Genomic DNA, 15,588 nt, shown 5'->3' with positions numbered 1-15,588 from the left:
TTCTCTCAAAGTCAGAATTACTGTTTAACCTCAGAACTTAACACTGAACTTGGAATATAGTGGATACTCATTAATAATATCAGTTACACTCATTAGCTGCATTAGTTGAAGAAACAAATTAATGCATTATATTTTCAGAATATATTCATGGCTGTTCGTGAAGATTTCTGATTTAAAACTATATTTGATAAAAGCTTAAATCAGTTTCTTTAAATAAAAATGTTTGATAAATGCTTTGGTTATGTTTTGTTTCTAGTCTTTAGGTATCGCCAGACCAAGCCAATGTATGAAGCAAATGACTCTTCTGTGTCTGAATTTGTTTTCCTGGGACTTTCTGCCTCTAGACCAGTGCAGCATTTCCTCCTTGCCTTCTCTACAGTGTTTTATGTCACAATTGTTCTGGGGAATCTCCTTGTTGTGTTTGCAATGACTTTTGACCCTCATCTACATTCCCCCATGTACTTCCTTTTAGCCAACCTCTCATTTATTGATTTGTGTTTTTCTACCTTAACAGTTCCTAAGATGATTTCTGACCTGTATTTTGGGCACAAAACCATATCCTTCCAGGGGTGTGTCATCCAGATATTTGTCCTTCACACGCTGGGTGGATCTGAGATGGTGCTGCTCACTGCCATGGCCTTTGACCGCTATGTGGCCATATGTAAGCCCCTGCACTACCTGACCATCATGAGCCCACAGGTGTGCCTTTTGCTTCTGTGTGGTGCTTGGGCTATTGGCCTCATTCACTCAGTGGTCCAGTTAGCCTTTGTGATCCATTTGCCTTTCTGTGGTCCTAATGAAATCGACAGCTTTTACTGTGACCTTCCTTGGTTTATCAAACTTGCGTGCATAGATTCCTACAGAATGGAATTCATGGTCACTGCCATCAGTGGGTTCATATCCATGGGCACTTTCTTCTTGTTGATCATCTCCTATGTTTTCATCCTGGTCACTGTATGGAAACGCTCTTCAGGTGGTTTGCACAAGGCCCTCTCTACTCTGTCAGCGCACATCACTGTGGTGGTTTTGTTCTTTGGACCCTGCATCTTTGTTTACATGTGGCCATTTCCCACGGTGCCAGTGGATAAATTTCTTGCCATTTTAGATTTTTTGGTTACACCCATCCTGAATCCTGCCATTTACACACTGAGGAACAAAGACATGAAGATGGCAATGAGGAGACTGAGTAGTCAGCTTCTGATTTGGAGGAAGGTCTCCTAAGTAACTCATGGAAGCCCAAGTTACTTCAAATAATTTCATGTAATAAAAATGCTTAAATTAATATACAAAATTTGGGGATTTTTTTTCCCTAAAGTCACCATTTTATAACATTTAGACTAGACCATTTATTATGAGGTTACATTGAACTCTTTGGGTAACAAGTTGTTTGATTGCCAGATTAATCCCAGGAATTGCTTGGTGGAAATTTTTGAAAACGTGTCAGTTATACACTTTGAATCTGCCGAGTGTATGGCCTTATACATCACCCTGCTTGGATTCAATTAATCAATGTAATTCAGTTAATTGAATTAACTTATAACTAATATTGTCAAAAGCCTGAAAGAGTTGTGAAATATCTAACTGGCCTTTGATTTAAAGCTAGGATGTGAAAAAATCATATTTTTTCTGAAAGACAGAAAAATGTGTGAGGGAGGATTTAAAACCTGCCGAAACAAAACAGGGTAATAGAAGTGGAATGGACAGAAGATGGATAAGGTAGCATAATAAAGGGAGACTAACAGATGGCAGAACAAAAGCATTTGGGAGAGCCACATAATATATTTCATGAGCTTGGCCTCTGGCTACTAATCTCACCCTAGTTAGTTAGTTAGTTCAGTCTCTTCAGTCGTGTCCAGACTCAAGTCATCTACAGTTGGCTTTGGACAGGGAAATTTATGAATATGTTGTTATTTCACAGTTTTCTGAAATTATGACTTAATCCATCAATGAATATTCCTCCAACATTGAAACATGTTGGTCTGACCATAGCCTGTTATTAGCTAACAGCCATTCTGTCCAAATCACTATTTTTCTCTAATAACTCATCTTATATAACTCTTTTGTGTCAAAACATGGGTCTCGGTTATGTGTTATTGTGTATAACCTGTATAAATAACAAAACTAATTTAATTTATAGTTTACTTTGATAACTAGAAGACTGAACCAAATTTCCTGCATAGCTGTGAAAGGACCCTATGTTTGAGTATTGTGATCCAAGATTCATTTAAGATTATCAATCAGTTGTACATTTTATATCTTTCCTGTTCACAATTATTTCATTGCTTTTATTTGTATTTTTAATGGATTCTTGTTAGGTACATTCATTAAAAAGAACAGTGTAAAGCCAGATTTCTCTTTGGGTAATTTTCCATACTTCTTGAAAGTAGCAGGAGAAGGAAGAAGACTAAAGTCTAAAGTTCTAAGCATAAAAGTTCTGAAGGGCAAAACTGAATCACCTGAATTCTTTCAGACTGAGGAGAAAAAGATCTAGTAGAATCATCATCCAAACTTGGAAGGGATATATCCAAGGAACAGGAGCAAACCTGAGCTGTACCAAGTCTTAAAATTTACAATCCAGATTCAAATAGGCTTTAGTACTTGACTGGATTGAAGTGATCACGCCTTAATCTTTTATGCCTCCAAGAAGAGAGAGTAGATAGTTTGTGGAGGAATAGTGACTCAGATGGAAAAGATTCCACCTGCAATGCAGGAAACCTGGGTTCGAGAAGATCCTGTGAAGAAGGAAATGGCAACCCACTCCAGTGTCCTTTTGTGGAGAATTTTGTGGACAGAGGAACCTGGTGAGCTTCAGTCCATGGGATCGCAAAGGGTCAGATATGATTGGGTGACTAACACACACACATATCATGCCAGAGCTAAATATTCTTTTATACACAGTATTTAAAATAGAAAAAAAATATGATATATAAGTAGCAGGGATATGTAACTGATAATTAAGAGGAAAATAATAGAAGTAGACTATGGATGGCTCAATTGTTAGCAAAGAGTATTACTCGTATAATCTAAAGCGACATGAAAAAGTTGAAAAACTGAAAAAATTTTCACAGACAAGCAATCTAAGAAAGAACCAAAGGATGTTTTGAAATAAAATTAAATATGTGCAGCTATAAATTTAAGGGGACTTGATTTAAAAACAGACTGGACACAGCAGAAGAAAGGCTCAGTGGATTCAAAGATAAGTTCACTATATATTATCCAAACTGAGTAAAGAGAGACTAAAAGAACAAAAAAAGAATACATACGCATATGCAAGTAGCAATTCTTTTATTTAAGGGTTTATTCTTGAGACTTTCTATTGGGAATGTTACAAAATGCACAGAACCATGTCATCTTTTGCTTCCCTGGAGGCTCAGATGGTAAAGAATCTGTCTGGAATGCAAGAGACCTGGATTCAATCCCTGGGTCGGGAAGATGCCCTGAAGAAGGGAATGGCAACCCACTCCAGTATTCTTGCCTGGAGAATTCCATGGAGACAGGAGCCTGGCAGGCCTTGGGGTCACAGAGTTGGACACGACTGAGTGACTAGCATACATGTCATCTTAAAAAAATAATATAAATTTGAGATGTATCTAGATCCATGGATTCAGATAAATGAATGTAAACTTGTTTAATTTTTTTTGAGGAAGATTTCTGAAGAAAAGTTTTCTTTTGTTATATGTAGTAATGAGTAACTTGCAAATTTTGTATATAATCTTATTTTTACAGGCTATTTGAACACTGCAATGAATTAAATGGATAGTTTATTACAAAACTAATTTTTTTAACCTACCTATACGATGAACTGACTAACCAATTTATGAATTGGAAGGAAAAAAGCAAAATCTCTAAAGGTTGTCAATATAGCCATCTTTGTATTTCATATACATCATTTAAAGACAATTATGGTGTTTCACAAATAAAACATGATGTTGAGGGAACAAAGCTCTATCCAGATTATGATTATGGTTCAACTTTCTGAATATGATTGGGAATGCTTAGTGATTACTTTTATAGATATGCCTATAGAAGGTAATTGATGACTATTGTTTTGTAAAAGTAAAAAGAGCAATATAATGCAGTAGCTTGTTAAAGAAAATGTTAGAGAAAGTCTATGTGAAATGTTCTGCTAAAAGAAATGCATAGGATAATAGAAAACTTCCTGATATAGTAGTCAGTGTTGAAGTAATAGAATAGTAATATAAAATATTAACATTCTTACTAATTTCAAGTCATTCTTGAGAACAATCAAAATCATACTTTTAAAGACTGGCCAAATGTCCCAAACAGGAACTCATTTTAACAATTCTAGAATCCTAAAGAACTGACACAAAATTTTCATCAAGAGATACACATGATTTCCATATGTGAATAGGGAAACTCTTCCCAGTCTTAAGTAACAGGGTAGGTGTGGCCAATTTAGTGTGCTCACAGTAGACATTCTGATAATTTGAAATGATGAAATACCAACAGAAATCTAAGTCATCATAGCCGCTTAATGGCATTTCTAATCTCTTTATTTCTTAAAGTATAAATGACTGGATTTAGTAGTGGTGTGATGATCCCATAAAATACAGCAAGGAACTTGTCCACCCAAGTGATGCTGAGTGGACATAGGTAGATGAAGATGCAAGGCCCGAAGAATAACATGACCACTGTGATGTGGGCAGTGCAGGTGGAGAGCGCCTTGGATGCCCCACCCTTTGATTGGTGACAGACAGTAAGTAGAATATAAGAGTAAGAGATCAGCAACAGAATGAAGCAAACGGTTGCAAGTACCCCACTGTTAGCATTTGTCAACACTTCTAGAATATAAGTGTCCATGCAGACTAACTTGATCACCAATGGAATATCACAGAAAAAGCTATCCAATTTTCTGGGCCCACAGAAGGGTAGTTGTGTAATTATAGCTAGTTGGCTTATTGAATGCACAAAGCCAATGATCCATGATGTCGTCACTAGTTGAATGCACATTTTTGTATTCATGATGCTGGAGTAATGGAGTGGTTTGCAGATGGCCACATAACGGTCATAGGCCATCATCACTAGGAGCACCATCTCACCCCCTCCAAAAAAATGTCCAAAAAACATCTGACACATGCAACCTCTAAAGGAGATGGTCTTATTTTCTTTCAGAAAGTCTATGATCAGTTTAGGGGTGGTTACTGAGGAAAAGCATAGGTCAGAGAATGACAGATTAGCCAATAGGAAGTACATAGGGGAGTGGAGGTGAAGGTCAGCAATAACTAGGAGCACAATGAAGACATTGCCTAAAATGGTGATCAAGTAAAGTGAAGAAAATGCCACTAGGAGGAAGGCCTGGAGGTCCCATGAGTCGCACAGCCCAAGAAAAATAAATTCAGATACCACAGACTGGTTTGCTTCTTCCATTCTGTTCCGTGTCTTCTAAATTTATCTGAAGAAAAGATGTAAAAATAGATTTTCTAAATAGTCTGTGCATCAAGTGTGTTTTTTATGTGCTACTAATGCAAGCGAGTACTTACATAATCACTGTAAAAAGCAATTGGACTTCTCTTTTAATGCTCAATATACATATATTTCACAGCAATTTCACTCCCATTTGTATGCTCAATGTAAACTCTTGTATCTGTATACAAGGAAAATTTACAGCAATGCCTATAAACATAGTGATAGAATCTTAACAAAGTACAGCTATATAAAATGACATGAATGTGTGTTAGTAAAATATAGTAATAAAGAAATAAAAAGCCTCACATAGATCCTCTCAGCATAAATTTTATAAGATGAAGAGCACTACAAAAATAACAGTATATTTTGCAGGAATTTGTATAAATAATAAAACTATGTCCCAAAATGTAACCTCAATTGTGGGAAGCCAAGATTCTGCGTGAGGATGAACACATAAGCAGTTGTCCATTATTATCATCTGTTTAGGGCTTGGACTGGGAATGTTTCATAGGTATAGGTAAGGTAAGTCACTTCAGTCGTGTCCGACTCTGTGCAACCCCATAGACGGAAGCCCACCAGGCTCCCCCGTCCCTGGGATTCTCCAGGCAAGAACACTGGAGTGGGTTGCCATTTCCTTCTCCAATGCATGAAAGTGAAAAGTGAAAGTGAAGTCGCTCAGTCGTGTCCAACTCTTAGCGACCCCATGGACTGCAGCCCACTAGGCTCCTCTGCCCATGGGATTTTCCAGGCAAGAGTACTGGAGTGGGGTGCCATTGAGTTTTATTATTATATAAACAAGCAAACAAACTCAAAATGGACATGGAAAAATTAGGAGAATATACTGTGAATCAAGAATGATGATCTATTCAATACAGCAGACCTGAGTTAAATAGTGGTTTCAAAAAAATGGTATTTGCATTTGTTAATTGAAGTATAGTTGACTTATATTAAATGACTTAAATTCTGCCATCTACAGCAACATGGATGGACCTATAAAGTATTAGTTAGTGAAATGCCAGAGGAAGACCAGTACTGTTTGATATCACTCATATGTGGAACCTAAAAAATAATACAAAAAGTGACATTTTATTAATATCTTGAAGCTGTGTGGTAAAAAGATATTTATTATACATAAATTTGAAAAACTCTTTATTTTTTTTATAATGTATTTTATTTAACAATATATCAAAAATATTAACATTTAAACATGCATTCAGTATAAAATAGAAGGAGTATATTTTACCTATTTGTTTTCTAAGTCTTGAAATCTGATGTGCATTTTACAGCTATGGCACAACTCAGTTTGGACTAACCACATCTCAAGTGGTCAATGGCCATACATGGCTGGTGGCTACTCTATTGGGTAGTGGAGGCCTGGAACATTAAATGAAGATGAATAGCTGAATAGACCAATATAACTAATTAGGTTATTTCAAGAACAACTATTTAGTATGGCAATTTCCCAGACCCTGAGTGGCCATGTAATATTTGGGCATTGGTCTTAATATTACATTGAAAGAAAAGCTGAGTAAAAATAGAAATGATATTAATAAAAAGAGGGTAAATTATCTGCTTGGCAGATATGATATTTTATTTTATTTTTTTTTCTTTTATTTTTTATTATTTTTTTTTATTTTTAAACCTTACATAATTGTATTAGTTTTGCCAAATATCAAAAACTCAATATTTAACATATTATTGAAGAGTAATAATAATTTAAATCAATGGATCCAGTAAAAAAAGAGATATTAATACTAGTTTTGATAAAATGAACAAAATTTTTTTACCAAGAAGAGCAGATAAGCTAATCAACGGTAATGTGGAAGAATACATGTTGCATGCATAAGGAGTAAATCACAAGCATCAGGAAGAAATGTATTCTGTTCATGAAATTCAAAGCTACATAGCCTGTAATTGAGATAAGAAGATACGTGCTTCCCAAACTGTATGAAGTTGCATTACTGCTCTTGGCACACATTGCTTCTGGTTTTGCTTTCCTTTAGTCTTGGTTTACTTTCCCTGTTTTCTGTAATTGAAGTTGTTGTTGATTATATGTTTGTTGTTTAAATCAACACAGTTATCACGTACTAGGGATGAAAATAAGAACAGAATTAGAAAACACTAGATGTAGAAGGGATTTTTAATTTTTTCTGATAAGGTAAACAGGAATTTATTGAATGCTTTCTTACTGTGAACTGTAATCACTTTTGAGCACTTCAGTGAAAAAAAAGTGGATTGCAGTCATTTGAGATTATACTAAAGAAGTAAAAGGTTATGCCTACTTTCTCACCTAATTTCTGTAAATGTTGTTAATATTATTTTAGTTGAATTACAAAAGATAAAGTATCACTGGTAAATTAATTATGAAAAATGAAAGTGAAAGTTGCTCAGTCATGTCTGACTCTTTGTGACCCCAAGGGCTATTCCAGTCCATGGAATTCTCCAGGCCAGAATACTGGAGTGGGTAGCCTTTCCCTTCTCCAGGGGAACTTCCCAACCCAGGGATTAAACCCAGGTCTCCCACATTGCAGGTGGATTCTTTACCAGCTGAGCTACTATATTTAATTTTCAAGCACATACTACATGGGAGAAGTAAATCTAAAGATGTTAAGAGTACAGTTGTAAAATCAAATGAGTTAAAGCAAGACACAAAAAAGAATCAAAAGTTAGAATAATTAAAGTAAAAAAAGGAGACAATTCTCATTTTTTTAAGCTGCTATTTTTAGGATCATACATAAATTAAGTCTCTCTGCTTCTTTGTATCTCCCTGTCTCTCTCTGACTAGCTCCCCTGTGCTATAAATTTTCACCTTCATTATCTAAAGTAATCTTCACAATAAGCCCATGAAAGACATCTTATTCTGAGTTTGACCATCAGTGTAACCTGTTAGAGTCTCAGAGCTGAGAAAGAGCATAACTGGAGTGCAATCCCAGTGCTCTCTGATGCCAGTCCTTCCTTTGTGCTGTCATTCTGTGTATCTTTCTGTTCAGTTTCAAGAGTGTAATTCCATTTACATGGTAACTATTGACTGTTACAAACTTTAAGAGATTTCTCTTTGTGTTCTTTGTCATTTTTCTTCCTGAGCTAAATTAATAGCAATCACTTTTCTCGATATTCAGAAATTTCTGTTAATTACAGTTACATACCTGTGTCTAGAACACAGTTTCCCTTAATTCAGGGAAACTGTAGACACCAATGATTGTGGCTCTGTGAGGACATGAATGCATCCTCAAAAAGGGAGCTGTAAGGCTGTATAGAAGGTACTCCTTTTGATGCTGAAGGGAGTCCAGAAGTCCCAGCATGTAACTGGGAGAAGAAATCCATGATATTATTGGAAGGTATACAGCAATTCCAAACCATCCTAATTAGCACATATGGAAATATGATATGAAACATTCTCTTAAATGTGATAAAGGAAGGGAACTAAGGGAGAAATTAAGATATTTATAGAGCATATAGACTATATCCTTACCAGAGAGACACCATATTTGACTACCTTTTTTTCCCAACAATAAAGCATTGTTTATATTCTAAACTAGAATCTGAAAAAAAATCATTACTTCCTCAAAACAGAATCTGCTTTCTGTTGTGATCAGCATTCATGCGGGACTGTGAGACATATATTTAGTGAAGAAAGTGGCCTCTGGGATAGGAGACTACCAAGCTATATTCCTTTGGGACCACTTTATTCTGAGTCTCTCTGAATTGAGAGTTCACCTGCAAAGTGTTCCTTTTGTGTACGTCAGAAAGAGACCTGTGGGGACAATGATAAAAGTTCTACTGGTGGAAGTTAAGCACAGTTTTAAAACATCTATTTGCTTACTGTTTTAAAAAGAAAAAATATTATTCCAGAACTAAGTTGTCATGTCTAATTCCAGATGACTTGAGTGGGTGGATAGGAGATGATTAGCAGAGGGAGATGACCTAGTTACTGCTGTCCTATGTCCACGGTGAAACAGCCTTAACTGCTGGTTTTGTTGGGTTTCAATGAAGATTAGAAATATTATGAACTATTAAAAATTTCTGACTATTTGAACATGATCTTGGTTTAGCATTGAGTAATGTGAAGGTACAGTTGTACAGTCATGTCTGACTCTTTGTGGCCTCATGGTCTGCAGCCCACCAGGTTCCTCTGTCCATGAAGTTTTCCAGGCAAAATACTGCAGGGGGTTGCCATTTCCTACTCCAGAGCACCGTCCTGACCAAGGAATCGAACCATGTCTTTTCTGCATTTCCTATATTGGCAAGCAGATTCTTCCACTGCGCCACCTGGGGAGATGCTACCATTGACTAAAGGGAAATATTATCAATATTCTACAAGACAAAAGGCAATAAAGGAAGCCTACATTTATTTTTCATTTAGGGACTATTATATAAATTCAATATTATTGACAAGATTCCAACATTTTAGAAGCTTGAGAAGGAAATGTGATAGTCTGTCTCTACCCATCTCTATTACTTTTTTCACTAGAAAAAAAGTTATTCATGCTTAGTGGTTATTCCATGCAATTACATATGCATATGTCAGCATATATGTTATGGAGGAGTCTTATTTGCTTTGTGGAATATATAGTATATGTAAGGGTGTTTTAAATTCCAATTTATATAAAATCATTTTATGCTTAAATATCCATCAGTCAATGTAAATGGTTGCTTTTAGAGAAATTTAGAGAGAAATGTATGTAACAACACATTTTTAGTGTTTTCTTCACACTTTAGGAATAGATGCTTGTGGTTTGGAAAGCAGATGTGAAAAGACAATGAGGTACAAAGATGGGATTATTGAGCTTGACATTAACTTTGTGGATAGTGTCAGTGATGTCAGTCCACCACTGGTCAGCTTGGCTGATGATCAGGCATAGGAAGATCCTCTGTCTTGACATTTAGCCTAGAACATCTGTGCATTAAAGTATAGTTGACTATATTTAAGGAATAGAAACCCAAGGTAAATTAGGAAACTACTTCAAGTCCAGTATTCTTGAACATAGGGTAGCACAAACATATAAATATGACAACTATACTAAAGTGTCCTTGAATATGGAGGGGGCAGAGTCAAAATACTTCATCTCAGCTGCATATAAACTCATTAAGGAAGGGTGGCTATAATGCAGTGTATCTGCAGGATGACTTTTGTTCATTTCCTTTCCTTCTCATTGTTAGAGAACTTTTGATAAACAGACATTTCACTCTTCCCGAGTGATGGGGGACTCTGGACAGGTTCCAAGCATTTATGTAAACTTCATAGTCACTGTCTTATCTACCCAGTAAATCTATGTGTTCTAGGGAAGAAATGAATCCCATGTTTTAGCTTCATCAAGTTTCTAGGTGACACAACAGTAGAGGAGGATGGTGACAAGATTCTATTCAGTTAATCAAGGTAGCAAGGCTGTTATTCTTGTACTCCTACAGCTTCTAGAAAATGAGGCTTTTAAGCAAAGAAATCAAATGGGGAAGCCAACCAAATAATAATATATTGAAATCTCTAGCCTGATTAATACAATTCTAAATAAGGACATACATCTGAAAGATAGCTTTGTAGTGCCTTATAAAGCTAAAGATCCTATGGCCATGTGATAAAGTAGTAGTACTCCTAGGTACTTACCAAACTGAGTTTAAAAATCCTGTTCATACAAAACCTGAATGTTTGTGGCAGCTTATTCATAATTATCAAAAACTAGAGATAACCAATATTTCCTTCAATATGTTAGTGGACAAACTGTGATACATCCTTATAATGGAATACTATACAACAATAAAGGGATGTAATCTATCAAGTCATGAATAGATATAGAAAATCCTTAATATCTTGCTACATGAAATAAGCCAATCTGAAAAGTCTACATACTATATGATTCCCCATATATGACATACTAGAAAACGCAAAACTATGGAGACAGTGAAAATGTAGGTGATTCTTAGGGATTCGGGGGGATGGATGAATAGCTGAAGCATAGGAGATTTTAGTATGGTGAAATTACTTTTTATGATGCTGTAGTTTTGGACATATGGACTTAGACATTCGCTGCATCTTCTGTGAGGACCTAAAAGGAATGACACTGTAGTAACAATAAATTCAAATTTGCTTCTAATGCCACAATCCAGTAAAAGGAGCCAAGGATCTTTGGAGAAATGGCTATTGTAGGAATAGGGAAGAATGAGGAAGAAAGGTACAAAATAATCTTGGAGCATCCTTTAATCTTAGAATATCAGGAAGTGCTCAAACATACATAAAATCACAAACTTTGATGTGGATATACATCAAAGGGACTTAGGAGGCAAATAAAAAATCTCCCAGTATTAGATTATAATAATAATTATATACATAAATAAAAAATATATAGAGAGATTATAATTAGCAGTATTATATTATAATCCAAAGTATAAAATAAAATCCATGATTTCATACAGATAGAAATGATTACATAAATTAGTACATGAGGTAGAAGAGAAATCACCCATGTAGAAGAATAACAGAAAAATTATGCTGTCCTACACAAGGAGAACTTAGCTTCCTATTCCTTAAGTACTGGCCGAGTATAATGACTTTTTTTTTTTTTTTTCAAAAAGTGCATTGTGGATAGTAAGGAAAGAAACTTTACAATGAAGCAACTGACAAACATTTCAGTCATATGATTAAGGGCAACTTTAGCAGTATAAATCATGTTGATGGTATAGACCCTTGATAGGAGGTGATGAAAATAGGACTTTACCTGTGATGTTCCTCCCTTGAGCCCATGATTCTGGTATAATCATGGGAAAAATGTCAAGTAAATGTCAATACAATGGTATCCTTCTTACGTTGCAGTTCCTTAAAAAATTAAACATACAATTATCCTACAACCCATCAGTTTTGCTCCTAGTATTTAATCCCAAAGAAATAAAAGCAGGTATTGAAATAACAACTTGTACACAAATGTTTAGAGTAGAACTATTCACAATGGCCAAGGGTGAAAACAATCCAAATCTTCATCAGCTGATGAATGGATAAACAAATGTGGTAATCCATACAAAGGAATATCATTCAGCCACAAAAAAGAACAGTGCACTAATACACATTTTGATATGGTTAAACTTGAAAACATTATGCTACATGAAAGAAGCCAGACACTAAAGGCAACATAATTGATTTGATTCTTTTTGTGTATGACATGCAGAATAGGTTAATTCATATAGACAGGAAGCAGACTAATAAGTGCCAGGGGCTTACTAGTGGACAATGATTGGAAGGAAATGATGATTGAACAGTACTGTGAATGTACTAAATGCCATTGGATTGTACTCTTCAAATGATTTGCATCACATTATGTGAATTTTACCTGTATGATAAAATAGCATAAAATTTAATACTAAAAAGATAAATGAGAAAATATCATTTTCCATTATGAATAAAGACTTTAGTTATCGACTTTGTTTTAGCTTATTTTTTTCAAAATCATACTTGGTTTATGTGTACCTTTCCCTTTTTTAGGTAAATGTATAATTCTTATGTAAAAGAGAATGCTGCAGTTCACACACTAAGTTTTTGCTCATTTCTCTCCAGGCTAGATATTATGTAGTAATTAGTCTACATTTTTATAAAATGAGATCATAGCAGTTTAACTAACAGAAATCAAATTTTTGGAACAATGTATTAAAACGGAGCTCCCTGGTGGCTCAGCAGTGAAGAAACTGCCTGCCAATGCAGGAGACCAGGGTTCAGTCCCTGAATCAGGAAGACCCCTTTGAAGAAGGAAATGGCAACTCATTACAGTAGTCTTGCCTGAGAAATCCCATGGACAGAGGAGCCTGGAGGGCTACTAGTCCATGGTGTTGCAAAGAGTCAAGCATGATTTAGAAACTAAACAACAAAATAATGGTGTTAAATAAGAATGGTGACATTTGGTCTTCTGTATGTGCATGTGGATTTTTTGAATAGCTTTAAAGAGTTAGAGATATTCAGTATGTCTAGGGATCAAGACCATCCCCATGGAAAAGAAATGCACAAAAGCAAAATGGCTGTCTGGGGAGGCCTTACAAATAGCTGTGAAAAGAAGAGAAGCAAAAAGCAAAGGAGAAAAGGAAAGATATAAACATCTGAATGCAGAGTTCCAAAGAATAGCAAGAAGAGATAAGAAAGCCTTCTTTAGCGATCAATGCAAATAAATAGAGGAAAACAACAGAATGGGAAAGACTAGAGATCTCTTCAAGAAAATCAGAGATACCAAAGGAACATTTCATGCAAAGATGGGCTCGATAAAGGACAGAAATGGTATGGACCTAACAGAAGCAGAAGATATTAAGAAGAGATGGCAAGAATACACAGAAGAACTGTACAAAAAAGATCTTCATGACCCAGATAATCACAATGGTGTGATCACTGACCTAGAGCCAGACATCCTGGAATGTGAAGTCAAGTGGGCCTTAGAAAGCATCACTACGAACAAAGCTAGTGGAGGTGATAGAATTCCAGTTGAGCTATTCCAAATCCTGAAAGATGATGCTGTGAAAGTGCTGCACTCAATATGCCAGCAAATTTGGAAAACTCAGTAGTGGCCACAGGACTGGAAAAGGTCAGTTTTCATTCCAATCCCAAAGAAAGGCAATGCCAAAAACTACTGCAAAATTGCATTCATCTCACACTCTAGTAAAGTAATGCTGAAAATTCTCCAAGCCAGGCTTCAGCAATATGTGAACCGTGAACTTCCTGATGTTCAAGCTGGTTTTAGAAAAGGCAGAGGAACCAGAGATCATTTTGCCAACATCCACTGGATCATGGAAAAAGCAAGAGAGTTCCAGAAAAACATCTATTTCTGCTTTATTGACTATGCCAAAGCCTTTGACTGTGTGGATCACAATAAACTGTGGAAAATTCTGAAAGAGATGGGAATACCAGACCACCTGATCTGCCTCTTGAGAAATTTGTATGCAGGTCAGGAAACAACAGTTAGAACTGAACATGGAAAAACAGACTAGTTCCAAATAGGAAAAGGAGTACGTCAAAGCTGTATATTGTCACCCTGTTTATTTAACTTATATGCAGAGTACATCAGGAGAAACGCTGGACTGGAAGAAACACGAGCTGGAATCAAGATTGCCGGGAAAAATATCAATCACCTCAGATATGCAGATGACACCACCCTTATGGCAGAAAGTGAAGAGGAACTAAAAACCTCTTGATGAAGGTGAAAGTGGAGAGTGAAAAAGTTGGCTTAAGGCTCAACATTCAGAAAATGAGGATCATGGCATCCAGTCCCATCACTTCATGGGAAATAGATGGGGAAACAGTGGAAACAGTGGCAGACTTTATTTTTCTGGGCTCCAAAATCACTGCAGATGGTGACTGCAGCCATGAAATTAAAAGATGCTTACTCCTTGGAAGGAAAGTTATGACCAACCTAGATAGCATATTCAAAAGCAGAGACATTACTTTGCCAACAAAGGTTCGTCTAGTCAAGGCTATGGTTTTTCCTGTGGTCATGTATGGATGTGAGAGTTGGAATGTGAAGAAAGCTGAGCGCTGAAGAATTGATGCTTTTGAACTGTGGTGTTGGAGAAGACTCTTGAGAGTCCCTTGGACTGCAAGGAGATGCAACCAGTCCATTCTAAAGGAGATCAGCCCTGGGATTTCTTAGGAAGGAATGATGCGAAAGCTGAAACTCCAATACTTTGGCCACCTCATGTGAAGAGTTGACTCATTGGAAAAAACTCTGATGCTGGGAGGGATTGGGGGCAGGAGGAGAAGGGGACGACAGAGGATGAGATGGCTGGATGGCATCACTGACTCGATGGACAAGAGTCTGAGTGAACTCTGGGAGTTGGTGATGGACAGGGAGGCCTGGTGTGCTGCGATTCATGGGGTCGCAAAGAGTTGGACACGACTGAGCGACTGATCTGATCTGATCTGGTCTGATAGGGAAAAAAATCATAGGGCTGAATACCAAAGCACACAAATTCTATTACCTATTCCTCTATTAACTGACCTATCACAATCTTATTTCTTCATCTTATATGAAAGAATATTGGGTTTCCATCTCACCATTTTATTAGAAATAATAAATGAGATAATATAGGCAAAAATACTCAGCTAAGCATAGAGTAAAGTAGACTCGTGAACTCTTATTTATATGTTCTGCAATGATCTAAAGGAGAGAACATATAGTGTAGGAATTAAACCCATGGACA

The 15,588-nt window shown here is 36.2% G+C and overlaps 2 protein-coding genes across 2 annotated transcripts; one reads left to right on the top strand and one right to left on the bottom strand.

The window, feature by feature from the left end:
• Positions 1-282: 282 nt before the first annotated feature.
• Positions 283-1,221, top strand: LOC113899455 (olfactory receptor 4F6-like). The gene has a single exon (XM_027552810.1). It carries the CDS (start codon positions 283-285, stop codon positions 1,219-1,221), a length of 939 nt encoding a protein of 312 aa, XP_027408611.1.
• A 3,261-nt stretch (positions 1,222-4,482) lies between these two features.
• LOC113899454 (olfactory receptor 4K3-like) lies at positions 4,483-5,388 on the bottom strand. The gene has a single exon (XM_027552809.1). It carries the CDS (start codon positions 5,386-5,388, stop codon positions 4,483-4,485), a length of 906 nt encoding a protein of 301 aa, XP_027408610.1.
• Positions 5,389-15,588: the final 10,200 nt, after the last annotated feature.

The sequence above is a fragment of the Bos indicus x Bos taurus genome, chromosome 10, assembly GCF_003369695.1.
Source record: "Bos indicus x Bos taurus breed Angus x Brahman F1 hybrid chromosome 10, Bos_hybrid_MaternalHap_v2.0, whole genome shotgun sequence".
NCBI classification, from domain to species: domain Eukaryota; kingdom Metazoa; phylum Chordata; class Mammalia; order Artiodactyla; family Bovidae; genus Bos; species Bos indicus x Bos taurus.
This window is presented reverse-complemented; position numbering and strand designations above follow the sequence as displayed.

Coding starts and splice junctions, on each gene's coding strand:
- LOC113899455 (XM_027552810.1), top strand. CDS start 283: ATGTATGAAGCAAATGACTCTTCTGTGTCTGAATTTGTTTTCCTGGGA.
- LOC113899454 (XM_027552809.1), bottom strand. CDS start 5,388: ATGGAAGAAGCAAACCAGTCTGTGGTATCTGAATTTATTTTTCTTGGG.